The sequence below is a fragment of the Thermobia domestica genome, chromosome 3 (genome assembly GCF_964235325.1).
Source record: "Thermobia domestica chromosome 3, izTheDome1.hap1.1, whole genome shotgun sequence".
Lineage (NCBI taxonomy): Eukaryota > Metazoa > Arthropoda > Insecta > Zygentoma > Lepismatidae > Thermobia > Thermobia domestica.
The window spans coordinates 115,932,051-115,959,911 of NC_137456.1; the positions used below are offsets into that span (position 1 = coordinate 115,932,051).

At 35.8% G+C, this 27,861-nt stretch overlaps 1 protein-coding gene across 3 annotated transcripts in view; it reads right to left on the reverse strand.

The window, feature by feature from the left end:
- The window catches only part of LOC145680674 (uncharacterized), a 573,261-nt gene that overhangs the window by 257,584 nt on the left and 287,816 nt on the right, over nt 1-27,861 (reverse strand). Inside the window, exon 4 of one of the 3 annotated variants that reach the window (XM_081751519.1) lies at nt 14,680-15,059. The exons of the other annotated variants lie outside the window; for them this stretch is intronic. Within the exon in view, the coding sequence (XP_081607645.1) occupies nt 14,735-15,059 (325 nt within the window). The 3' untranslated portion in view covers nt 14,680-14,734. Of the gene's footprint in view, nt 1-14,679; nt 15,060-27,861 lie in introns of those variants that run through there. 3 annotated transcript variants of the gene reach the window in all.

Genomic DNA, 27,861 nt, shown 5'->3' on the forward strand with positions numbered 1-27,861 from the left:
ACAACTTCTCTTCTTCAATTACCATTAGGATGACTACCAGTGTAGAGCTGGTCCGATTTAAAAAATTCCAACACTTTAGATTGAAAATTTATCATTTTCAGCAACTTCGCTCTCTTTACATTTTGACGTATCTGCACTCATAAACAGGGACGTACCAAGGGCCGGGCAACCTGGGCAACTGCCCGGGGCGCAAGAGTTGGAGGGGCGCCAAACGAGCCTCAAAAGGTAAATTTTATAACGTGCCTTCTACTGACTTTTCTGTTTATATTCTTGTAAAGTAGCGTCAATTACATTCATTTTCCATTCCACCATGGAAGAAGAGAATTTCATAATACTAGGAGGGCTATATCGACAAATGGAGACATGACATATAGAAGAAAGAGTGGGAGGGGAAGTTGGTATTATTTATAGCGAGCCATGTTTTATGTGAACTTTACCCAGGGAATGAATGTTATTAGATAGCTCTTTTAAAATGCTAGCAGCGGGGGAACAGTATATACAGCACTTACTTTTGATTACTTAGAAACGACACCGCCGCGCCAGACTGTTGGGCTTTGTTGAAAGTACCGTTTAGATGTTGTTGTTTCGAAATGTACAGCTCTTGCCAAATCACTCATTTCGACAATGTTTGTGAAATCGAATATACTACTCTGTAACAACATAGGAGGGGGTTAGAAGCGGCACTACGAAGAAAACAATATGGCAATAAACTGTAAAATATAGACTAGGATAGGGGGGGGGGGCGCCAAAAAGTCACTTTGCCCGGGTGAAAATTTTGCCTTGATCCGCTCCTGCTCATAAAAATTTGGTGTATAGAAAGGGACTCCTGTTGCACTTTGTGTTGTCCTTGTTAACACTGTATGCTTCTTATAGTAAATCAATATAAAGCAATTCTCAAATTAAGTAAGATTAATTGCAATATTTGCAGAGAATGTAGCTGTGATTTTGTTTATTATATTAGTATCACTAACTTAAATGTTGAAATGATCGGGATAATGAGTAATCATTTATACAGAAAATTTATACGACTTGTATAGAAATCATCTCTTCTTTCTTTCTTGTAATGTGTTCAATATAAATAAACAACTTTGATTTGATTCTCTCTCAAGAAACTACAGAACATGTCCCGTAAACATTGGATATTCTGCCATTATCCAGTGTACGTAATTTCTAGTTTACTTTGTCTAATTCGTTACGGTATTTATAAGGACTTCCATTTCTGTGTTCCAATACCTCAATCCAATATTTCAACTAAAGATATCCTTGAAGATCATGTAATTATCTTGTATATTTTTTTAAGATAAAAAGTTATTTTTAAAAATATAGAAAAGAAAAGGGAGTAAAAGGGAAACTAAATTATATTGTATTGTGCTTTTGAGTTTTACTCCATACGATTCTGTTTTATTAGGCTGAAGAAGACGATAAACGAATGATGATGAATGGCAAAAGGAGAATATGAACATTTCAATGCAGCTTGTTTATTGCAATCATAGAGGAATACCTTGTCCAATGTTGGCAGTTCCTTCTATCTGTAAAATGCCTGCTTTTCCTGCACTATGGCAGTTCCCATGTGTTTTTCACTTCCTCCGTCAAAGATATTGTGCTACCCAAACGTTTATTAATAAATATCTTCTTCAATTTTTTCTCTATCAAGAAAATGTTAAGCGAAATTTTAGCTAGGAAGTTGATGCATAAAATTGCGATCTATATGATTGTGATCTAGTATTCAAATAAAAGAGAGATATGAACATTACTGCAAAATAAAACTGCATATAGACTTAATAATTTGGAATAAGATAATTACGTTTTTCATTGTTTTTTTTTTTTTTAATCATCTGATTTTCTTTTGCTTAAACTTTAGAGTAATGAGAACAATAACAACTATCGTTCTGTTTAGAAGATAACTTGATTTAATCTTTGTATAAAGTTCTCTTACGAAAACTGTACAGATTAGAAAGCTATTGAACAACATGATTGTCACATTTGCAGTTTATAATACTTATCATATTAAAATAACCTTGTAAATACTTTGTCAATATTTTGTCGTTTTGTAAGTATTCTTTTTCGAACAAATCCATGAAAATTATCGATTAAAATAAAGTGATTTATAATAGTAGAAGACATTTGAAGTAACAACTAATTGAACATATAGAAAACATTTTCTTTTTAAATTGACACTGTACCAGGGGAGCTCCATAATGGAGTTATAGAACTGCCCCTGGTACAATGTCGCACAGTCACATGCTTCCACACTAGAACAAAGTTATTGAATACTACAGTTGTTTCTTTTCAATACTGCCACTATCACTTGGACTAGTCCAAATTGCATTCTTACGCAGGGGAGCAAAGTAAGCTGTATAAAGCAGTACGAGATTTTTTTTAAAGGAGAGTGTTGAAGGAAAAGTTATCGTGAACAATGAACACATTTATGGGTGTATTAATTCAATGCTACAACCTTATATGAGACCACAAGTACAGTGTATAATATACAATACTTTGTTTTGCTAAAATGCGCTATTTTATGGTTCCAAATCTGCTTAAATCATCTAGAAATTATTTCTTCAGTTTTATAGACTGCTTAAGTTAAGAAATATAGGCAAAACTTTTGTTCATTTACCGTAAAAACACAAAACAGTGGTGTGTACGGCGGGTTTGCATACCCTATAAAGACACAAAATCTTTCTAGCGATTCGCCACCCGAAGATATTTGATTTCAGCGACAAACTTTTTACAGTACTTTATCAACACCAATTGACAACTTTTCCGCACTATTGCGTTTTCGATATATAAAAAAGTGATTTTTCACTCCGCCCTAATATACAGGGTGTTTCAGATAAAACGTCCAGTGCTTATAAATCCGAAATGGCTGAGAATAAAAAGATGAAACAAAAACTTAGATAGGAAAATGTCATAGGGCGCATGACATGGTGTTGTCGTGGTGACCCACAGGGCCCTCCTTCAAGGGGACCCAGGGGCCAACTTCAAATTTTCAAATGGGAACATGTATTGAATCATACCTCATTCAATAGTACTTGAAATACGAAACAACTTTTGTAGGAAACAATTTTCGATTTGGGGCACCGTTTTCAAAATGGCCGCAAAAAGTCCTGTATCAGTTTGAAGTTGGCACCTAGGCCCCCTTCACTGAGTTTCCTGAGGGTCACCACAATAACACCACTTGATATGCTTTATCATCGTTTCTATCTCAGTTTTTGTTTCATCTCTCTATTATCAGCCGTTTCTGATTTAGGCCTATAAGCACTGGACGTTTTATCTGATACAGAACCCACTTTTTGCGGCCATTTTGAAAACGGTGGCCCAAATCGAAAATTGTTTCCTACAAAAGTTGTTTCGTTTTTCAAGTACTATTGAATGAAGTAGGATTCAATACGTGTTCACATTTGAAAATTTGAAGTTGGCCCCTGGGCCCCCTTGAAGGAGGGCCCTGGGAGTCTCCACAACAACACCATGTGATGTGCCCTATGACATTTTCCTATCTCAGTTTTTGTTTCATCTTTTTATTCTCATCCATTTCGGATTTATAAGCACTGGACGTTTTATCTGATATATTACCCACTTTTTGCGGCCATTTAAAAACGGTGGCCCAAATCGAAAATTGTTTCCTACAAAAGTTGTTTCGTTTTTCAAGTACTATTGAATGAGGTATGAATCAATACGTGTTCACATTTGAAAATTTGAAGTTGGCCCCTGGGTCCCCTTGAAGGAGGGCCCTGGGAGTCACCACAACAACACCATGTGATGCGCCCTATGACATTTTCCTATCTCAGTTTTTGTTTCATCTTTTTATTCTCAGCCATTTCGGATTTATAAGCACTGGACGTTTTATCTGAAACACCCTGTATATATATATATAAAGAGAGAGAGGGGGAGAGTAGATGGATAGGTAAACATAACGCTCTTAGGAATCAAACCATACAAGGTAGATAAAAGCAAATTTTTTACTGGATACCACAAGTGACAAGTAGGGACCTGCAAAGCATCCTAATACAAGGTGGTGTGACGAAGGTCCTAGCAAGCTCGGACTGCCCAGGGCAGGAGGGCAGGAATCCCTGCTGCCCCCTTTCTCTCTCTCTATGGAAAATGAGGTAAAACATACCCGCTGTATTGGAGCTCCTAGTAGTTTGTTCCATTCTCAGAGTTAGGTGATCCCTAGCATTGAATGTAGTCTTGGGGTCCCATTACACTGGTATACAAATTTTGATCAAGGTCGTGCTTATGTTGGTTTTTCGTCGGTTTCTTAATGATTTGCACCCGCTGAACACGAATATGGCAGTTATATTCCCGTAGTGTCAAAATTTGTGATGATATAAGCATATCAGATTTTATTGAAACATTAACATATTATACAATTGTATCTTACAGGAACATTGAACTACAAACATAACACACATATTTCCGACATTAACTTTCTGGGTAACAAAAATGTACATAACAATACATATATACCAAAATATATGAATATTATATTTCTTATAAAAAATGTACAAAAGTACTTAATATTGGAGGAAAAAGGTGTTCATCAAGTACTGGAATTCCGTAATCAAAAGTGAAGGTTACTGGTTCTTTTTCTTTTGTGGGAAAGGTTCACTTCGTCACGGACTAACCCCAAAATATAATTACCCATCATTGCACAATCCCACCTTTCTTGGTATCTGCTTTCCATTACCTGAATGTCCTTATGGAAACGTTCCCCGTGCTCCTCCTAAATTCTCCTTTAAGAATTCCAAGTGTGAATGAAGCATATGTAATTTTAAAAACATTCTACATCCCAATGCTCGATATTCATCAATGAGTATCTTAACTTGGAGATCAAACGCTTCACGTTGGTTATGCACAAGAAATTCCGTCACCAACTTATGAAAAGCCTCCCAAGCGTTTCTTTTCAACTCCGTCACTTTTGTTTAAGGGGAGCACTATTAAGCATGACACGACTCTGAGGCCCTGTGAAAATGTCAGCCAGAACTTTTGCCTCTGATAAAGCTGGAAACATTTGTTTGATACATTGTAGGGCAGGTGAATTGCGATCCAGAGCTTTCACAAATTGTTTTCTTAATCCCAGCTTAATATGTAATGTTGGTATGAGAATCTTCTCCCTGGGCACTAATGCTTCATTTATAACATTATGTGTCCCTGGAATAACCTTGTTCTTTCAGACCACACGGTTTGATCATAATGCTGGTTAGTTGCCCGACTGTCCCACAGACATAGAAATCAGGAATATTTAGTATAGCCACTTCGCAACCCAAGAAGAAAACCAGTAATTTTAAAATCCCCACACATGTCCCATTGATGTTCCTCATATTTAATTTTCTCCAACATCAGCTTCACACTTGAATAACTTCCCTTCATGTGGATGGAATATGCAACAGGGGTTGAAGGATACTGGTTTCCGTTGTGCAAAATAACAGCCTCCAGACTAGTACTCGAACTGTCCATGAACAGTCGCCATTCCTTTGGTTCATTTTGAAAGCCAATTGCCTTAAAAAGACCACCGATTTCTGTACAGTAGCACAATGAATCATCAACAGCAAAATAAACGGAAAAATGTTGGTGTTTGCTTCTGTCCTTAGATATTTTGCAGGAAGGAAGTAGAAAGTTCCACTCTTTGAGTCGTGATGCTAGCAATTCAGACCTATTTTTCGGTAATTGTAGATCTCTAATCAGATCATCTAGTTCTTTTTGTTTCAGTAAATGAGGTTTCTCACAAGCTTCCAAAACGAAGGAACTATCTGAACTGTCGGAATGAGCTGCTTCTTTACTGAAAACCGTTTGGGGTGGAGCTGAGAGAATAGGGAGTCCACTATGCGGAATAGGTGCTCGGGAGGATGGCATCTTTGGGTATTGTAGCTGACGTCTGTTCTTGCCTTTGTTATAGTGCGTCAAGTTGATCATGCAAAAATAACAGTCAGCATGATGGTTGGTAGGTTCTCTTCACACTCGCGGAATGGGAAACGGTATGCTTTTCCTATTCCCACACAACCAATGTTCCAACGTCGACCTGCTATTACCACAAGACACATGTGGGGCCCATAGCTTGTCAAGATCCCCAATAGCCATTCTGAAGTAGGCTTTATAGGCTGCACAAAATTTTGTTCCAGGCACAATCATATGCTTCACCTGCTTCGGACCAATATAGTATCAATACACATAACGAAAGGAATCCGAACGTTACTTGCACTTCCGACCCGACGACATGTTGCTCAAATACATTAGCTACACACTGACACTTACACGCTGACATTTAACTACACGCACGTACACTCAGATAGACTTATACGATAATATCAAATAACTGTGGAAAATGTACATTTCATTACTACCAAAACTGGCTACAGCTGAATTATTGCTTATACTCTATTTAATCAATTTAAATTCTGGCATGAATCTTTAGAATCTATATTCTGTCTGCTACTCCGAATATAGGTAGAAAAATAAAACATGCTTATATCGTTGAAAATATTGACACTACATAAAAATAAGTGCCGGATTCGTGTTCAGGGGGACAAAATACATAAAAATTCATCAAGGAATCATAATAAGCAAAATTTTGTATACTAGTGTTATTGGAATGAAACTAACAGCATTATAAAGTCCTGTTTGGGCCCTTTGTTTGTGGCCTAGTAAAAATATACTTCAAAAATATGAAGAATGGGGCCCCATGAATGCCGAAATGAGACTAGCTTTTATAAAGTCCTGCTGAAGTCCTCTGTTAGTCGTTTGATAACTTATTGCAATACCATAAACAGAACAGGTTTCTACCCTCGGGCCCCATTACCACGCGTAAATGAAGCTGACAGCTTTATGAAAACCCTGTCCCATTGCAAAGTTTAAACTTCTTCTTCTTCTACTACTACTACTACTACTACTACTACTACTACTACTACTACTACTACTACTACTACTACTACTACTACTACTAATAATAATAATAATAATAATAATAATAATAATAATAATAATAATGAAACTTAATGTACTTTGTGAGGCTCCTATATGCTACATGGAATGTATGTATAAGAGTAGTTTTGATATAATATTCTTACTGCATCAAGTTCTGTACGTTCTTTTCTTAATTTAATATTCTCTATTCTTTCCTAAATATATTAAAATTTTCTCAGTTCTTTTCTTAATATAATTTTCTCTGTTTTTAATTAATATAGTATAACTTTTCCACTTCTTTCTCCGTCTATACGTTAGTATTTATGCGAAATTGTATACATATTGCACGTTTTATTTTTCCGGGCCATGTTCTCCGGGAGCGTTTTTTATTCTCGTTTAGCAAAAGCTAGGATCATTTTCTCAGGAGACATTTTTTCAGGATCTTCTTTTCCGGGACGTTTTCCGCACCCCGACCATTGCACATAAGCGAGGGTGCCCATGTTGTGGTTTCCAAGGGGGGGGGGGGGCAAGAAAAAGCGACATTTCAAATGTAGTTTCAAATTTTGCTGTAAGTATTCTAAAAATGGGCGCCCTTGCACATAAGTAACAAGATGGGATATTTTTGTAATGCTGACAATAAATCGTAGTAAATCAAACAATTATATAGTTTAATGGCTAGAAATACAAGAAATAATGGTTATACGAACAAACATACTGTTGAAAAATGATACGACCATTGTATTTAATATCCTATGTATGAACCATTTTTCACTGCTAGTTGGAAAACGTGATCAAACATGGTCACTAGTTTCTGTAAGATGGAAACGTCAATTGCATCCTATGCAGCAATAACAGCATCTTTCAAAGACTTGATTTACCGGCATACATTAGCCGACACAACACACCCTACGTATTTTTCATTAGATTCAGGTCGAGATTACAGGCCAATCCATTACATGCAGTTTATGGCCTGAAACTCTTTCGAGAAATTAGCCGGATGTATAATAGCATTATACACAATAAACTTACGAACTACATTTCTTACTTGTCTCGGTGTTAGTTTCCGTAGTCTTCCAGTCGACTCCATTACACCATATTTTTTCCCAGGTTTAAGTAATTATTAAGCATACATGTAGTGCGAACAAGCTTCCTAGATATTGTTCTGGCCGAGATTCCTTCAGTATTGTAAGCGATATTGTCCCTTTTCATACTCAAATAGAGCGCTCCTCTGACCTATTTTCCTACGTGTCAGTTACACATACCATGAGCACGTTAACCACTCAATACTTAGACTTAGTTAATCACATTAAACTAATCAGACTGGGGCAACGCAAACCAAGCAGTCATCAAGACCAGAAATTAAAAATCGAAACTGTACTCGTCAGTACAAAAGCACAATCTCACCACAAAAACTCCTATACTTCGTACAGACCTGTGTGAAAACGTACTTTTTAATATGAACCCTCCAAGACTGCGAAACTCCGGAAAACCCAAAACAAGGAATACCCTTTAACCCTTTGGGGATCCCATGGTACAATCTGTACCATACGGGGTGTTTCATGGTACATTGCGTTATAACTCTCCTATTTGAGCTTTTTCGTCCTTTTTCTTTCTTTCTTTCTTTTTCTTTTTTTTTTTTTTTTGTTTTGTTTTTTCAAGTCCAGAGGCATTGTAGAAGATATTACGTATGGTTTCACACCTTCCTGCGTCGAGACATAGGAGGTGATGACGTCATAATTCTAAAAATATATATTTTCGTGTAATATTTTTTTGGGGGGTTTATGTAAAGTATTTTTGGCGGGCTTATTTTTGCACGTAGAAGATTGAAATTTTGCACAAACATTCAGTCCACCGAGTAGTATTTACCAGATTTTTTTTCAGATTTCTGCGTTAAAACAGGGGAACCAGAGGGGCTAAAATTTGAAAAAAGGGATATTTTTACCCAAAAATCCCGTTTTTCCTCATTTTCCCGCCTTAGATACATGATGGAGACACGTGAGTCATACCGTCTGAAAGGCATTTCTATTCTGAAGAGAATGATGTGCGACAAATGGCCCTAGGGTAATTAGGGAAGTTTCAGGGAATTTTAATTAAAATATACTTCTGTATAGGAGAATTTTGGACATTTTCGGTATTATTTTTTTGCGGGCTTATTTTTGCACCTAGAAGATTGAAGTTGTGCAAAAACATTCAGTCCACCGAGTAGTATTTACCAGATTTTTTTCAGATTTCTGCATTAAAACAGGGGGGTACAGAGCGGCTAAAAGTGGAAAAAGGGAATTTTTACCAAAAATCCCTTTCACGGGATTTTCCCGCCTTAGATACATGATGGGAACAAGTGAATGGTACCGCCTGAAAGGCAGTTCTATTTTGAAGAGAATGATAGGCGAAACATGACTCTAGGGTAATTAGGGATGTCTCAGGAATTTTTTTTACCTGAGATCATGGTGTTTTACGGTAATTTGGGGCATGGTGGGAATTCCTGATAAAATTTCTCTCGCCCTTGGTATTCAGTATAGAAACTTGAAATTTGGTGCACACATTCAGTATACCAAGTAATATTTATCAGATTTTTTTAGATGGCTACGTTCACACCGGGCCGCTCCAGAGGGGCCCAAAGTACGAGGAAAAAATTCCCTCCGAAATTTTCCCTTTGACATCATTTTTCCCGCTCCTGGTATATGGTATGAGCATGCAAGTGGTACCATTTGAAAGCCAGCTCTATTCTGAAGAGAATGAGGTATGAACCATGATCCTAGGATAAATAGGAACGATGCATAGCTGCTTGACTGAAAGTCTAAAAAATAGCCCAAAAAGCCGGATCCGGAAAGTGTTAACACAATGGAGAAGCCAAAGACCGGAGGAAGTGAACCAAAGCCAAACAAGAAAAGAAGAGAAGAGTAAAGGAGCAATACTCCAAAACCAGCAAACAATCCGGAACCCCTTTACCTAACTAAAAGCTGAGCGGGGCAAGGAAAGAGAACCTTAAAAACACAACGGAAGCTAGTGTACTACGACACCTTGCGCAACACTACGAAGCCAAACAAAAAATAGGGGGACCAACTTGGAAAATCCCGAATACGGCTTCAAAAATCAGTTATGACCTTGGTTGAATACACCAAAATACAAACCAATTTCGAAACCAAACACACAAAATATACTAAAAAAACTGAAATTGAAATATACAGACGAGTTATTGAACACCACAGACAACTAGAACCAACACTTTAAAAAAAGGGGGGGGGGATTTGCTCTAGAGAAGCGCAAATCTCGCTTTAGCCCACATCATACAAAAAGAGGCAGTCCACAGGAAAACAAGTAGTCTGGACTTCCCAAAAATAAATATTCCAACCACAACAACAACAAAAACGAACCACAGCCGAAAAGAACCAAACCACATAAAGACGGAAACAAAAACACCCCACAAAGAAAACCAAGAAGGGAATCGATAGAAGACCTCACGAGTTCCTGAAGAACTTCCCAAAAATAAAACAAAAGAAAACCACCACCAAAAGAACGAGGATCTCTCTCAGGACCACCAAAACTTCAAAACAGAGTTAAAATTTTACATACCCAACCCAAGCAAAACTGAAATACCACAACCAACAAACCCAATGAAATAACGACGAAAAGAAAGAAGAAAAAGAAGAGAAAGGAAAACAAGCAGAACCAGAAAACAAACAAAAATGAAAAGTACCATTAATACGCAATCTCAAACAAAATTCCAACCCGCAACCAACTGAAAGTACTGGGAAAACTCCTCAACACACGAAACAATTCGGATTGTTCTAAAAAGGAACCTGAGAGACTCACTTAGAAACTGAAACAGAATTCTACCAAATAGCAATAAAAGACACAACAAACACTTCTCAAAGAATACTGACAGCTCAGAAAAATAAATCCCACAGACCTCCTATATACCACAGACACCAAAATTCTATACCAAGCATGAAAAGCAAAAAACGAATAGCACTCGCACCAAACCATCACACACGAGACATGCTGGGCAAAAAAAGAATGCGAGGGAGAAATTCTGTAACCACCAGCCTCATCACTAGACAGGAGAGGGCTGGATAGTCTGATGCATGGGCGGCGATTAGGGGGGGTAAAGGGGGGGCAGTTGCCCCCTTTTTTGAAATGACCCACTAATGTATATAGTTTCCTTTGGAAATATAAAGTTTTGTATGTATTATTGGTCCATAGAATAAAAACGGTGCCATAAAATATTTGTCGTTCCGTGAGTACGTATTGGTTGTCTTCCCATGTAGTTAAGAAAGCCACAGGAATTGCGTTTTAATGCCACGAAAAGTGGCCCAAAAATTAACCTATTAGAGCGCCACAATTCGAGCTTACTTTCATTTCTTCTTACAAGGGCTCGATATGTTAGTCAGCCGCTTTGGAACTAATTGAGATAACCTTTGGAAAAAAAAAAAAAGAAAAAAAATCCTTCACAAGTTATTCTTTAATTGCACAAAAATCGACGGTTCCTAAAATGTCTTTTCTTCTTTCTCATAGTAACGAATATTTTGATTAGATTTTTTTGAGTTTAACATTCCTTTCAGTAGTGAGGCTATATGAGACGTGGACCCTAATGATTAACGTGGAATCCGAACCACATGAGCTCCCGCCGAGAATCGGACCTGAGTATCTCACGTCAAAGTCGCGTGCGCTAACCGCTTAGTCACAAAGGAGCTCAGTAAGGAATATTAACTAAAAAGAGAGTAATAAGAAACAACTTCTACCTTTACCATTGTTTTACAGTGTAATATACGAATTTATGGGTGCACATATACAATAAGTTTATTGAATTCAACATAATTCTAGGTTTTAGGATTATTTTGTATAACTGGAACGTAGAGTGACTCTAACGTAAGTATTGTTGAGTTTTGATTTATTCCAAGAAAGTGAAAATTGTATCTAATGGCAATGAATATGTTTCGGGAAGCTGCAAAAGTATTTCTTTAAATGTCGTAGCATATGCTTGTAGTACTCACTGTCTTTCTAAGAGCATAATAACACATATAACTGCATGCATGAAATTAAAAATGTAAGTTGTTCATTAACTCCCAGTTTCACTGCAAAACAAGCCTCATTATTTATTACTATGATTATTTGATTAATATTATCCTTTATATTTATTTGTTTTGCAAATTTGTTATTAAATAGGCCCCTAATCTGATCACACAATTTTCCAGACAGGACTTTAAGATGTTCATGAACAAGGTGTCAAATCTCTTCTTACACTTTCGTTGTTTAAGACTACAAGGGGCTAGTATCTACTTGCGTTGCTCTTATCAATTTACTTAATAAGATATGAAACACGATACACGGTATTTTAACTGAAAAAGACAGTATCCTAATAGTTATACAACCTTTCATCAAACAAAGTGTTACAAGCAACTAGGAAAGCTAACATCGATATACAAATATTCAGATCATGTTTTGCCCCCATTCCCCCCACACTTTTAACGTCCAACCGCCGCCAATGGTCTGATGTATATTATTACATTAGACTTGGTGACAAAAACATTTCTCCTGCGAAACAAACACAAAACAAAGACTTGAAGCATAAAAACCTGCCAAAAATCATAGGTGTGTGGAAACTCACCATGGAAGCAAACCAAACCCGATCAAACTACCGGGATGTAGCAAGATAAAAGACAATGCTGTCTCCTAGAGACAAACATACACCACACGCCCACAAACAAACAAGAAACTCTGGTAGAGCACTCAGGAAGAAAAAAGGAAAAAAAGAAAAAGAAAACAATAATAAAGAAAAGAAGGAAAATCAATAGGAGAAGTAACTAGAAAAAAGAAAAATACCAAACGAAGGATAAACAGAGACCTATCCAACCAAGGAAATTGGAAACAGAATGAATAGAAAAATGAAGCTAGAACCCATGAGGAAAAAAAAGTCAAACATCCAACCACAAACCACAAAAGAGAGATCGAAAACAAACCACAAAAAAGGCTTTAATGCAGACCGAAAGACTGGACCAAAAGATCAAATGAACAAGAATTAAAAGCAAGTGAAACAACAATAATAACAGAAAAAATACCGAGACACGAAAGACGAAACATAATACAGAAAACGGAAAGAACAACAACAAAATAACGAAAGAACAGGAACAATAACCACATTTATAATGAAACAACACGCCTGTGGCCAAATCGACATAAACCAAACTATTTAACAAATAATAATAATAATAATAATAATAATAATAATAATAATAATAATAATAATAATAATAATAATAATAATAATAATAATAATAATGGAAAACAGAGAAGGAAAAAGGGAAAGAAAAAAGGACGATATACAGGGGAAAACTAAAGTCCCCCTCTGATTTTATAGACATCACACACACACACACACACACATATATATATATATATATATATATATATATATATATATATATATATATATATATATATATATATATATAACTCTCTGCACACAAACGCTGGTAAAAAGGAGAAACTGAGCTCTAATGAGCAAAGGAAAAGGATGCTAGGTGTAATCGGAGGAACCGGGCTCTATGTCCCGCCTGCACATTTGAATAATAAAGAATAACGTAGGGGGAAGGAGAAGGGGGAGATATACGAAAATCAATAAATATAAAAATAAAAGCGATCTTGTTCGTGAGTTAATAACTCTTGAACCATCCGATCGATCTCAATCAAATTTTCAACATAGATGAAGTTCGAACCTGGAAAGTTTTTTGTTGTTTCATTTTGATGGTAGAACTTAGGGGAGGAGAGGAGGGTAAATATATGAAAATGAATAAAACTTAATAACTCTTGAACTACTTGAGCGATCTCGATCAAATTTTCAACATACATGACATTCGAGCCTGGGATAATTTTTGTCATGCCACGCCCCGCAACATGGGGAGGGGAGGGGCATATGAAAAATCACCGGAAATGACCAATCCCTAATTTAACCCAGCGAAATCGGGATGCGTCTTAGATTCGAGTAATTATTGAAAAATTCTTAAAGAAATTATTAACGTGTTATTAAAACTACTTTGCTAGCCACAAATATTTTAAATTTTGTATCATATTTAATCATTCCAACAACAATAGTGACTTGCGCTTGGGCAGAATTGCGGGTTTGCTAGTATAAATTATAAAATTGTAAACGTATAAATTCCTTGTAGTACTAAGCATTCTTGCTCCCGCTGGAGGTGTTGATCAGTACAGACAGTCTGAATATTGATTTTGCTAATTATTAAATGCTTCACGATTTTCAAATTCTAAAATTTTGCGATACACCAATTGGGAATTATTGACGAATAGGATAACAAGGAGATTCCCTGATATATATATATATATATATATTTTTTTTTTTTTTTTTACCTTTCTCTAATTCTTAAATCAGTGTTTATTGATAGGGGAAAATGTTACATTGGGTTTTCCACTAAAAATTCAGAATTCTGACATAAATTTATTTATTTTTTCAATTCAAACTTTGCTTTAAATTTCAAGCTAATAAACTGTACAACGAAAACACTCAATATGTGAGTACGATGGTTTCTTCTGTATACATTTTTAAAAAGTTTTACTTGTGAAATTAAGAGTAAACGTAAACATTATACATCAATTCTGTCTCAAACTAGTACTCAAAGAAAGAAAGCTTAGAGTTTCAGACCGTTTCATTCCAAACGTATTACGAAAGAATCCTATTATCAATAGAAAAACTGTGAAGCACCATTTCATTGTCACCAAACGAGATATAATAAATTTCTGCTTGAAAGCTCGGTGAAATACAGGAACTTCTTGGTTTTATGGATCACGCTGTCATTTATATGTGTGACATAAACTTCCCTTATTCACGTGATATGGAATGAAGAACACTGTGTTCATTGTATCTTTGTTCAGTGGCAAAACTTCTACTGCATATTTTGCAAAAGAATGGTTTATCTGGTGTATGTAGCCGCAAATGTTTTTTCAAACTGCTGTTCACACTGAATCCCCTTGAACATACTGAACACACATACGGCTTCTCTCCTGTATGGACGCGTTCATGTCTTCTTAATTCATATCCTGAGAAGAAACATTTAGAACACCAACTACATTCAAATTTCTTTAGCAGTTCCTTATCACCAGTTGTGGTTTTCGGTGAAGTGACTCTTGAAGCTGTGATGGTTGAGCTGAAATAAAAACAATAACCAATATTTTACAATTTGTGTATTTCCAATCGAAATGGAAGTTACTTCAAGCTATAGTACTCACTTGATAAATAATTGAAGTTTTAAACACAACGAGCAAATTTTACCTGATGCATTACGTAATTATTATTGATCCAAGATTATTCAATACTATTTGTCTGGACATCTAGCTTATAAATTTAAAAAGTGTTAGGACATTTAACCTAGGAGTTCGGACGTTTATATAAAGTGTACGTTTATATTAGGGTAATATGTGAAATAAAGTGAAAAAACAGCATGCTAAATACGGAAAAAAGAACAAAATCAAATATGCAACGGGTTTTATGTAGAACAGAGAACCATTAACAATATGGAATCAAACATGAAGAAATGTAATACATATATATATATATATATATATATATATATATATATATATATATATATATATATATATATATATATATATATATATATATATATATAGGGTGGATATGCCAGTCTTCGACCACCCCCTAGTTGCCGACCACTTTTGACTTTAAAACCGTATATTAGACTTATTTTCCGATAAAAAAAAAAAATGATTTTCCGTTATAATTGAATTGCAGCTTATTCTGAACCAATCCTAAAGATACTGTCAAAATATATTGCACGTACATTCGGTAATAGCCAATTAAATGTATGCTTTCGGAAGAAGTGCTGAGTTTTTGACAGCTTTAATCTGTTGCAAATGAGAACGACAACGCTCTGTTTTTCGTGTTTTTCCGTAATCTCATCGCACCAGGTAAGAAATGCACATACTATTCTGTTGCATGGAACTGTAGAGCACATTTCAGTAATAAAATTTTAGTGATAACTGTAAGATTTGAAGAACAAATTGATAAAATGTAATGGTCGGACAATGACTTATGAAATATTCTTTGTTAACTAGTGTTCGACCACAGGGTGGTCGAGAACTGAAAAATTGTAGAAACTTCAATAACGACTAACTTTCGATTCATCTGCATGAAATAAATTCCTAGTTACCAATTCTGAAGTTATAATGGTGTACAAAAACATTTACTAGTGTTCGACCACTACTTTTCATTATACATCTATACTGGTCGAGATTAACATTTTTTTTTCAGTGTCCGATCATGCCTTGCGTTTGTATTTTCTCGCAGAATTCCTTGATTCAAGCATTAATTAAGTGATCAATTTACATCTGTATAAGCATCTGCTGAATCTTGTTGTTAGTAATGGAATATTCACCGAACGTCCGTGGTTTAATGGTAGTAGTCTCGGACTTCGGATCATGAGGAGGCAATCCACTGGGAGTTCGAATCCCTCTGAAGAGCAAGGACGTTTTTAACTGTCCTTGATATTTGTGTTCGTGTCCCTGTCATAATTAGATTACGCCAAATTGGCGGAGGAGCCTTAAAGCTGAATGTCTCGGTTAAGACTATCTTTAGAAAATGATAGAGCATTGGCTTAGCATTCGGGAGGCCCTAGGTTCAATCCCACCGCCCGACTATCCTGACTGAGGTTCTACAGGGTTTTTCCTCAGTCACACCAGGGAAACGCTGGGATGGTACCTACAAAATAAGCCCTGGCCGTCTACCTTCCATCATCCTCTCCTCACCCTATCCCGATCGGAACCTTAGATGCCTAAAGGCCATAAAATAAATTCAAATTCAAGTTAACTGAATGCAGTTTCCCTAGATTTTCATGCAAAATTAACGGAACTGTTAGGGTATGACATTTCATTTGAGTAATAAATTTATATTTGGTCTAATTCGTTTAATACTGAACTACACCATTTTTGCTTCGACGTGGAATTGCATTCAAATATTATTAGCGGAATAGCTACTATCAGCCTGGAATACGCCTGTTTTCCTTGCATGTTCTTAAGAATTTTCCTGTTTCTTTCAGAAACAATGAGTCTTAAGTAGATCCTCTTTGTTCAAACGAAGATTTACAAAAAGCTCTGGAGGCTTGTCGCAAATAATAGCACTCCATACGAAAGGCATCAGCAATCTATGGAATCCCTCGGGTAACGCTGATGAGTAAACTTCATGATTACAGTCCCGAAGAGCAGAGAATGGGTCCAGAACCACAACTAACACAGAAAGAAGAGGAATTATCAAACTGGCTCATTAATATGAGCAAAATGGGCTTTCCACAGAAGAAACACGATCATCTGAAGCAGGGGCGTCATTTCAGACTTTGCTTGGGGGGGGGGGGGCAAGAGCACCACTTACATAAGAATTTCACGTTTTGTACTAGTATATTAGTAGGCATTCGATTAAAGTATATACATTCCTCAAACTCTTGGGGGGCAATTGCCCCCTCCTGCCCCCCCTAAATGACGCCCCTGATCTGAAGTATTGTCGATGCAGATAAACTTAAAACGCAGTTCAAAGACAATCGATCTGGTGAAACCTGGTACCATGCTTACATGAGAAGATACCCCGCAAATCGTGTCTCAAACCCCCGAAACTTTGAACAAGGCGCAATACGCTGTAACCGAGAAAAACAGTCGCTTGTGGTTTCAGTACCTTGAGAAATACTTGGAAGAAACGGGGCAATCTGATATCCTGAATGATTCTGAGCGAATATTTAATGCTGACAAATCCAGTTTTCAACTGTGGATCTCTAAAAGTAAGGTAAAGGGTTTTCATTTATAGAGTGGCTAGGTTAGGACCAGACAGGTCCGTATTCACGGGGGTCTAGGGGGCCGAGCCTCCCCTAAATGTTTATTGGCCCCCTAAAATGTTCACGGTAGGCTTGCAAATGAACTTAATATAGGCCTAGTGATGAACTATAATAATGTTGGATGCCCCCCCCCCCCTACATTTTCGGGCTGGCTACTGGCTTGAGGCCAGCCATCTACGTCACAAGACCTAGGATTTAACATTCTATCCGAAAAGACGAAACCTGTTTAGTACTGCATTCCACTGAACCTTAAATAAATTTGGTGGTTCCTTTCTTGTCAATCACAAAATTACTTATTCTCAGCGACTATTGTGCGAAACTGCGAAGTGATACCTGAAAAACTAATGAAATAACATCTGCAGATGTTATTAGTTAGGTAAAGTTATGCTCTAGCCTTCATACTGTAATTAAAAACACATTAACTGAGTAGTGGTCGGTGACTAAATGGTATACGGTCGAACATTAACGAAAAGTGGTCGAACACTAAAAAGAAACAGGCATTTATGTTTCTCCGGCTAATATTACGTAAATGGTATAAGATACCTCAGTTTTGGATAAACTATAGATAAAATATAGCTTTAGGAACACATGTGAGCTAGTTGCATCCTCCTAAGCTATTCCAGTCAGTGAACAGCGATTAGGGACCATACGAAAATGAGTTAGGTGATCGAGGACTAGCACATTTACCCTATATATATAACTTATATGTAAATATATAACTCCTTAAACAAATGCTTTTACATAAATAAAGTCCTATTGATCTTCTGATGAAAGAAATTATATATGGTCGAAACTATAATACAAAACTAAGCCTACGGTTAACATATTACCACTATTTAAATTATTTGAATAACTGGTTGCTTTGGGTAGATTTTACGTTTATTTTAAATTATAAGTACAGTGGTGCGGACACCGCAGTCCTGGGGTGGTTTTTATCATATCACTTCTACGGTAGAATTTAGGGGAGGGGGAGGCAAAGGAAGAGACCTATAAAAATAAATAAAACTTAATAACTCGAACCACTTGACCGATCCCGATCAAATTTTTAATATAGATGAGGTTCGAGCATGGAATTTTTTAAAAATATTTTTACTTTGACGGTAGGAGCTAGGGTTGGGGAGGGCAGGGGGATATTTATATATAAAAATAAATGAAACAACTCTTGAACCACGCAAAACGATCTCGATCAAATTTTCAACATAGATGACGTTCGGGTCTGGGATAATTTTTGTCATTTAACTTTGACAGTGCAACGTAGGGGGGAGGGGGAGATATATGTGTAAGAAGTAAAAAAAAATACTGTCTTTGTGACTTCATGACTCTTGAACCACTCGACCGATCTGGATCAAATTTTCAACATAGATGAGGTTTGGGTCTGGAATGTTATTTATCTATTCATTTTGACGATATAACTTAGGGGAGGGGGAGTTAAAAAATAAAACTTACTAACTCTTGAACCAAACGATTAATCTCGATCAAATTCTTAACATAGATGAGGTTTGGGCATGAGATGTTTTTATCATTTCACTTTGACGGTAGAACTTACGGGAGGGGGATAGGGGGAGGTATATAAAAATACATGAAACTTAATAACTCTTGAACCACCGGACCGATCTCAATCAAATTTACAACCTAGATGAAGTTTAAGCCTGAGATGGATTTTTTCATATCACTTTGATTGGTACACAAATACACCTGTGTCTTATGAAAAAGTAATAAATCCTGTAGTTATTCAATAATAAAGCCGGTCAATAACCTTTAAATTTTGAATATTTGGCCATAAGAGGAACACCAATGGGTCCTAGAAAACGTTTACCAAATTATGTTATTTTATAATTCCCAAATTTAAAAGAGAACATAAACATATAAAGGTAATAAACCATATAACGTGCTAAATACTTATCAAAGGGTCAATAACCTCCGAAATTTGATTTTTGGTAGTTCTTTACCCATGAAAGGGAACGATGTGGACCATCCAAATTTATAGTGGTACATATTGAAGACCTGTACGAAGATACCAAATGCTTATATTAAACAATTTCTAAAACTGAGTGGATGAGTCAAGATACCCCTCCCAAATTTTTAAAGGGTGCATCAATATACTCATGTCTTATGATAGGGAATGAACCTATATACATGACCATATGACCATATACGGTAATAAGACCGCATCAAACGGGATAAATTGGGCCAAAAACCAAACACGTGATACAACATATTGCTTATGTTTATATTTTGGCATTTTTTTTTTACTCATGAAAGGGAACAAGATGGACCACCCAAATTTATCATGATACATATTGAGGTCATGAACTATGATAGCGAATGCTTAAATTGAAAAATTTCCAAAATTTAAGGGATTGGCTATGGTACCCCTCCCGGGGTGCATCAATGTACCTATGTCTTATGATAGAAAATGGACCCCTATACATGCCCATATAATCATATTAGGTAATAGGACCTCATCCAAGTGAATAAATTAGGTGAAAAACGAAACACGTGGTTGTACTAAAATTTGGCAATTTCGTACCCATGAAAGGGAACGAGATGGACCACCCAAATTTATAGTAATATATATATATATATATATATATATATATATATATTAGGGTCTTATACTATTATACCAAATGTTTAAATTGGGCAATTTCCAAAATAAAGAGGTGGGCCAAGGTACCCCTCCCGGGGTGCATCAATATACCCATGTCTTATAATAGGGAATGGACCAATATACATAACCATATAATCATATAAGGTAATAGGACCTCATCCAAGGGGATAAATTGAGCCAAAACAAACACGTGGTTGTACTAAAATTTGGCAATTTCGTACCCATGAAAGGGAACGAGATGGACCACCCAAATTTATAGTATATATATATATATATATATATATATATATATATATATATATATATATATATATATATATATATATATATATATTAGGGTCTTATACTATTATACCAAATGTTTAAATTGGGCAATTTCCAAAATAAAGAGGTGGGCCAAGGTACCCCTCCCGGGGTGCATCAATATACCCATGTCTTATAATAGGGAATGGACCAATATACATAACCATATAATCATATAAGGTAATAGGACCTCATCCAAGGGGATAAATTGAGCCAAAACAAACACGTGGTACAACGTATTGCTTACGTTTATATTTTGACAATTTTGTACCCCTAAAAGGGAACGAGGTGGACCACCCAAATTTATCATAATAGATGTTAGGGTCCAGCACTATAATACCAAATATATAAAATGAGCAATTTCTAAAATTTAAGGGGTGGGCCAAGGTACCCCTCACAAATTTTTAAAGGATTGCACAAATGTACCTATGTCTTATGATAGGGAATAGACCCCTATACATAACCATATAACCATATGATGTAATAGGACCTCATCCAAGGGGATAACTTAGGTCAAAACCAAACACGTGGTACAACGTATTGCTTACGTTTATATTTTGGCAATTTTGTACCCCTAAAAGGGAACGAGGTGGACCACCCAAATTTATCATAATACATGTTAGGGTCCAGTACTATAATACCACATATATAAAATGAGCAATTTCTAAAATTTAAGGGGTGGGCCAAAGTACCCCTCCCAAATTTTTAAAGGAGTGCACAAATGTACCTATGTCTTATGATAGGGAATAGACCCCTATACATAACCATATAAGGTAATAGAACCTCATCCAAGAGGATAAATTGGGCCAAAAGAACAAACACGTGGTACAACGTATTGCTTACGTTTATATTTTGGCAATGAGTTTCAAATCTTTGCTGCATTCAGTTTTGTTTTAACATTTGAAAAGTTTTTGAATTTTTTTGTTTGCAACTTTGGTTTGACATTTTTTCGTTTGATATTTTTAGTTTAAAAATTTTTGTTTCGAAATTTTTGTTTGAAACTTTTCGTTTGAAATTTTTGTTTGAAAAAATTTTGTTTGAAATTTTTGTTTCAAAATTTTGTGTTTGTAAATTTTTGTTTCAATTTTTTTGTTTAAAATTTTTTCGTTTGAAATTTTTCGTTTCCAAAATTTTTTTTCTGTTTAAAAATTTTTGTTTGAACAGTTTTGTTTGGAAAATTTTGTTTCAAATTTTTGTTTGAAAATTTTTGTTTGAAAATTTTTTGTTTGAAATTTTTGTTTGACATTTTTAAAAGTTTGTGCACTCATTAGTAAAGAACCGGAACTGTTTAGAACTAAAACCTCTGGCAACATTGTGGTGCAATAGTACACGTCAGAACATGATGCAACGTCATCAGTTTTGCATCATATATAAGTATCGTTCGAGTTAGTATTCATGATAACATCATCATGGCTACTTGTCTGCAGTTTCTAAACACACGTGATGTGATGAAATCATTTACCAAGATTACTGATTTACAACAGAATGTACCTTATAGAATCTTAGCTAGCCAAACGATTCCTACAAAGTTTGGATTAAGAATCGTAGTGAAGCTTGAAAATGATAAGAATATAATTTTACCAGCAAGATATTTTCCCATGGAAGCATCAAAACAAGAAGAACTGCTGCGTTTCTTAAATACTGGATCTGTATCTTTATGTTACAAAGGATTCTTGGGTCGAAGTCATCAATTTGAATTTAGTACACAGCCAGATTCGTCAGCAATTGTGATGAAATCATGAATTCAAACGTCAGCACATTAGTCATAGTTGTATGAATTTGGTTGGTCAGCATGACGTCAGCAACTGTGATGAAACCATGAATTCAAACGTCAGCACATTCCTTTCCAATGACGTCAGCCGTAGTTCTATAAATCAACCAATACACTGTCATCCCACGAAATCATTTGAGCAAGTGCTTTTCAGGAGGAAAGATGTGTACTTCTAACGATAAAGAGTTCATCTTCGCAAGCTATTATCCAATAAATATATTTCAAACAAAACATGTGATGATTGGTATCAGTGCTAGAACATTTGAACCAGTAATTCGATTGGGCAAAGCAGAACAATTTGGTGTACAACTGACCTGTGAAGAATGGCAAATATTATGTTCACGAATCGACCAAATGAACGATTATTTTCATGATGAGCTAAATGTGACCATAGTCAAATCATTAGGCTCAAATCATGAAGTGGTGCTGCGTACAGTCCTCGAAGAGAAGATGGTGCTGTTACGTAAAAAGAGTACATTCCATGTCCCTCGCAACATGGTGTATCTAACAAACGGAATGGAACAAATTCATCAGCGTATTTCAGTGTGTTAAACATGCAGTGGAAGTGTGCAACAAAACAAGTATATTCCTGAAAAAGTACTATTTTGAAAAATGTGTTATGCATATTGTACAACATGTATCTAGATATTGTGATGGTTGTCAACATCGTTCGTGGGTGCATAACTGTATTGATAAACAGTTTATTTGTGATCAAATGGACATTGAGTTTCCACCAATTGATATTGCATTAGACCTTAAAAGACTTCAATTGGAATTAAAATTATACGCTAAAGACAAACTAGTGCAAGAAGTTCAAAATACATTGTATCGACAATATCCAGATAATTTATCTGGTATGGATGTATGTGGAGTGTAATAAAATTATCCATTTCAATGAATTGTGTTTTTTTTTCATTTCAAAGTACAACCCCATATTCTGACGTGTACTATTGCACCACAATGTTGCCAGAGGTTTTTGTTCTAAACAGTTCCGGTTCTTTACTAATGAGTGCACAAACTTTTAAAAATGTCAAACCAAACTTTGAAACAAAATTTCAAACAAAACTTTCGAAACAAAAATTTTCAAACAAAAAAAATTTCAAACCAAATTTTGAAAAAACAAAATTCGAAACAAAAAAATTTTAAACAAAAAAATTTGGAAACGAAAAATTTCAAACGAAAAAATTTTAAACAAAAAATTTTCAAACAAAATTTTGCAAACAAAAAAAATTTTCAAACAAAAAATTTTGAAACAAATTTCAAACAAAATTCTGAAACAAAAAATTCAAACACAAATTTGAAACAAGAGTTTTCAAACAAAAAATTTCAAACTAAAAAAAATTTCACGTTTCACGGTTAACCGTCAAACTTTATCCGGTTTTTAACTATTCGATTAACAAATAAACGGTTTTGATCATATTTATCAGTGAGTGCAAAATGTTGAACGAAACCAAGATTTTTAAATGTTAAACAAAACTTAAAACTGAATGCAGCAAAGATTTGAAACTCATCAACCAATCAGATTGCACGAAAGATAGTGATCAGCCAATCAGATTGCACGAAAGATAGTGATCAACCAATCAAATTACATCAACAATAACTTTGCCAGTGTTGTAGCATGTATTCCCTTAAGACTATGAGTCATAAGATTCAATAAGGTTAGCTATGTATCCCTGTACACTACCTCATCAAGGTCAATCACGTGGTACATCGTATTGCTTACGTTTATATTTGGCTGTAATAATCAATACCAATGACGCATTCTCAAATTATCCTACAAAGTTTAAATGTACCAATGTCCTGGACTCCTAATCCCATCATAGGTCAATAACTGATCACGTGATCATAATGATTTACCCAATGAATGAGATACTATCCAATTTTAAGAACAATTACCAATTATTGATATGACAATAAGAAATGTACCCCTCCCAAAATTTAAGATTGGTACACAAATACACCTGTGTCTTATGAAAAAGTAATAAATCCTGTAGTTATTCAATAATAAAGCCGGTCAATAACCTTTAAATTTTGAATATTTGGCCATAAGAGGAACACCAATGGGTCCTAGAAAACGTTTACCAAATTATGTTATTTTATAATTCCCAAATTTAAAAGAGAGCATAAACATATAAAGGTAATAAACCATATAACGTGCTAAATACTTATCAAAGGGTCAATAACCTCCGAAATTTGATTTTTGGTAGTTCTTTACCCATGAAAGGGAACGATGTGGACCATCCAAATTTATAGTGGTACATATTGAAGACCTGTACGAAGATACCAAATGCTTATATTAAACAATTTCTAAAACTGAGTGCATGAGTCAAGATACCCCTCCCAAATTTTTAAAGGGTGCATCAACGTACTCATGTCTTATGATAGGAAATGAACATATATACATGACCATATGACCATATACGGTATAAGACCGCATCAAACGGGATAAATTGGGCCAAAAACCAAACACGTGATACAACATATTGCTTATGTTTATATTTTAGCAATTTTGTACCCCTAAAAGAGAACGATGTGGACCACCCAAATTTATCATGATACATGTTGAGGCATGTACTATGATACCGAATCCCCTCCCGGGGTGCATCAATGTACGTATGTCTTATGATAGGGAATGAACACCTATACATTACCATATAACCATATAAGGTAATAGGACCTCATCCAAAGGAATAAATTAGGTCAAAAACCAAACACGTGGTACAACGTAATGCTTACGTTTATATTTTGTCAATTTTGTACCCCTAAAAAGGGAACGAGGTAGACCACCCAAATTTATAGTGATCCATATTAGGGTCCTATACTGTAATACCAAATGTTTAATTGAGCAATTTCCAAATTAAAGGGGTGGGCCATTGTACCCCTCCCGGGGTGCACAAATGTACCTATGTCTTATGATAGGGAATGGACCCCTATACATGACCATATAACTATATGATGTAATAGGACCTCATCAAGGAGATAAATTAGGTCAAAATCAAACACGTGGTATAACGTATTGCTTACGTTTATATTTTGGCAATTTTGTACCCCTAAAAGGGAACGAGGTGGACCACCCAAATTTATCATAATACATATTAGGGTCCTATACTATAATACCCAATGTTTAAATTGGGCAATTTTCAAAATTGATGGGGTGGGCCAAGGTACACCTCCTGGGGTGCACCAATATACCCATGTCTTATGAAAGGTAATAGACTCCTGTATACGCTCATGTAAACATATAAGGTAATAACACCTCATCAAATGGAATAAAATCGACCAAAAACCAAACACGTGGTATAACGTATTGCTTATATTTATATTTTTGGCAATTTTGTACCCCTAGAAGGGAACGAGGTGGACCACCCAAATTTATCATAATACATATTAGGGTCTTGTACTATAATACCAAATGTTTAAATTGGGCAATTTCCAAAATTTAAGGGGTGGGCCAAGGTACCCCTCCCGGGGTGCACAAATGTATCTATGTCTTATGATAGGTAATAGACCCCTATACATGATCATATAACTATATAAGGTAATAGGACCCCATCCAAGCACATAAATTAGGCCGAAAACCAAACACGTGGTATAACGTACTGCTTACGTTTATATTTTTGGCAGTTTTGTACCCCTAAAAGGGAATGAGGTGGACCACCCAAATTTATCATAATACATATTAGGGTCCTGTACTATAATACCCAATGCTGAAATTGGACAATTTCCAAAATTTAAGGGGTGGGCCAAGGTACCCCTCCCAAATTTTTCAAGGGGTGCATTAATATACCCATGTCTTATGAAAGGTAATGGACCCCTGTATACGCCTATATAACTATATAAGGTAATAACACCTCATCAAAGGGAATAAATTAGGTCAAAAACCCCCGAAATTTGAATTTTTGGCAATTTTTTACCCATAAAAGGGAACGACATAGACACCCAATACTGATAGAGGTACACACTATGGTCCTAGGCTACCATACCAAATTTTTAGATTTGGCAATTTCCAAAATTTAAGGGGGGTGGTCCTATGTACCCCTGCCAAAATTTAGGGGGTGGGCCATGGTACCCCTGCCAAAATTTAGAGGGGGTGGTCCTATGTACCCCTAGGTCATTGACCCCGGCCAGAAAAAGTGAATTGGACATTTTTTCAACATTACCCACGCAAACCAGTGTTCTGGACAATCGTATTATTGGCTACAAACCAATTAGTTCAATAGCTGAAAATTCACCAATAGAATTTGTAGTGAGTGGTAGCAGTGATGAATACATTGATTTGCCACAAACCTTATTGTATATCCAAGCACAAATTGTGAAACCAGATGGTTCCTCCTTCACCGAAACGGATAAAGCAATAATTGCACCTGTCAATGATTTTCTAAATGCTATGTTTAGTGAAGTACAAATCTACTTGAACAATAAACTGATCTCATTTCCGTCACATAATCATCCATATCGTTCGTACCTGGAAAAACTGCTCAATTATAGTGATGGAGCTAAAAATACACATTTACAAACAGCAATGTGGTTTCAAGATACGGCTGGTCATATGAACGCAACCACCGGGGAGAACAAAGGATTTCAACAACGCTATGACCTAGGTCATTGACCCCGGGCCAAGGTCATGGGTCCTGGGGGGTGGTCCTATGTACCCCTGCCAAAATTAAGGGGTGGGCCATGGTACCCCTAGGTCATTGACCCCAGGGCCAGGGACCATGGGTCCTGAGGCAGGGACCCAGGGGCCAAAAAGTGTCCTCAGGTCTCCCCATTACTACTATCATCTTACTACAACAATTGTTACTTCCATCCTTTTTATTAGTGTTGTAGAAAACGTTTTTTTTGTGAAGTTTTTTTTCAATAAAAACATTGTTCTTTTTCATGTTTTTTTCAAATGTCTGTTTTTTTCTGGCAACTATTATTTATTGATTTATGTTGCATATTATTGAAGTAATCAACAGAACTTGAGTCGAAGCCCTCGTAACTTACAAATCGTTTGTTTCTTTGTACCTATACGAGCAAAATTGTGAGATTATTCCTTTCGGACCCAGGTCATTTTTGGCGTTTTCCTACATTTTCAGTTAGTGACTTATTGCTCAAAAAACATTCATTCGATTGATATGGTTAAGCCTTTTTTTTCTTTTTTTTTAAGAAAATGGATATGGCTATGTTTTGGTGTAAGTTGCATTGCAGTATTCCCAACAGATGGGAAATTATTGAGGTAAATGTAGTTGTGAAAATTTACAAAAAAATTCCCTAACCGAATTTCATTTTTTTTTTTTTTGTATCTAGCACCACTGCTGTTATATGAGTTCAAGTCACCTAAACAAATTCTTTAGTGTGTTGACAAGGTACAGTGAAATCCTGAAGTCGCTGGCTTATATTCAAAGAGGGAAAGAAAAAAATCTCTGTCATCACACACATGAAAT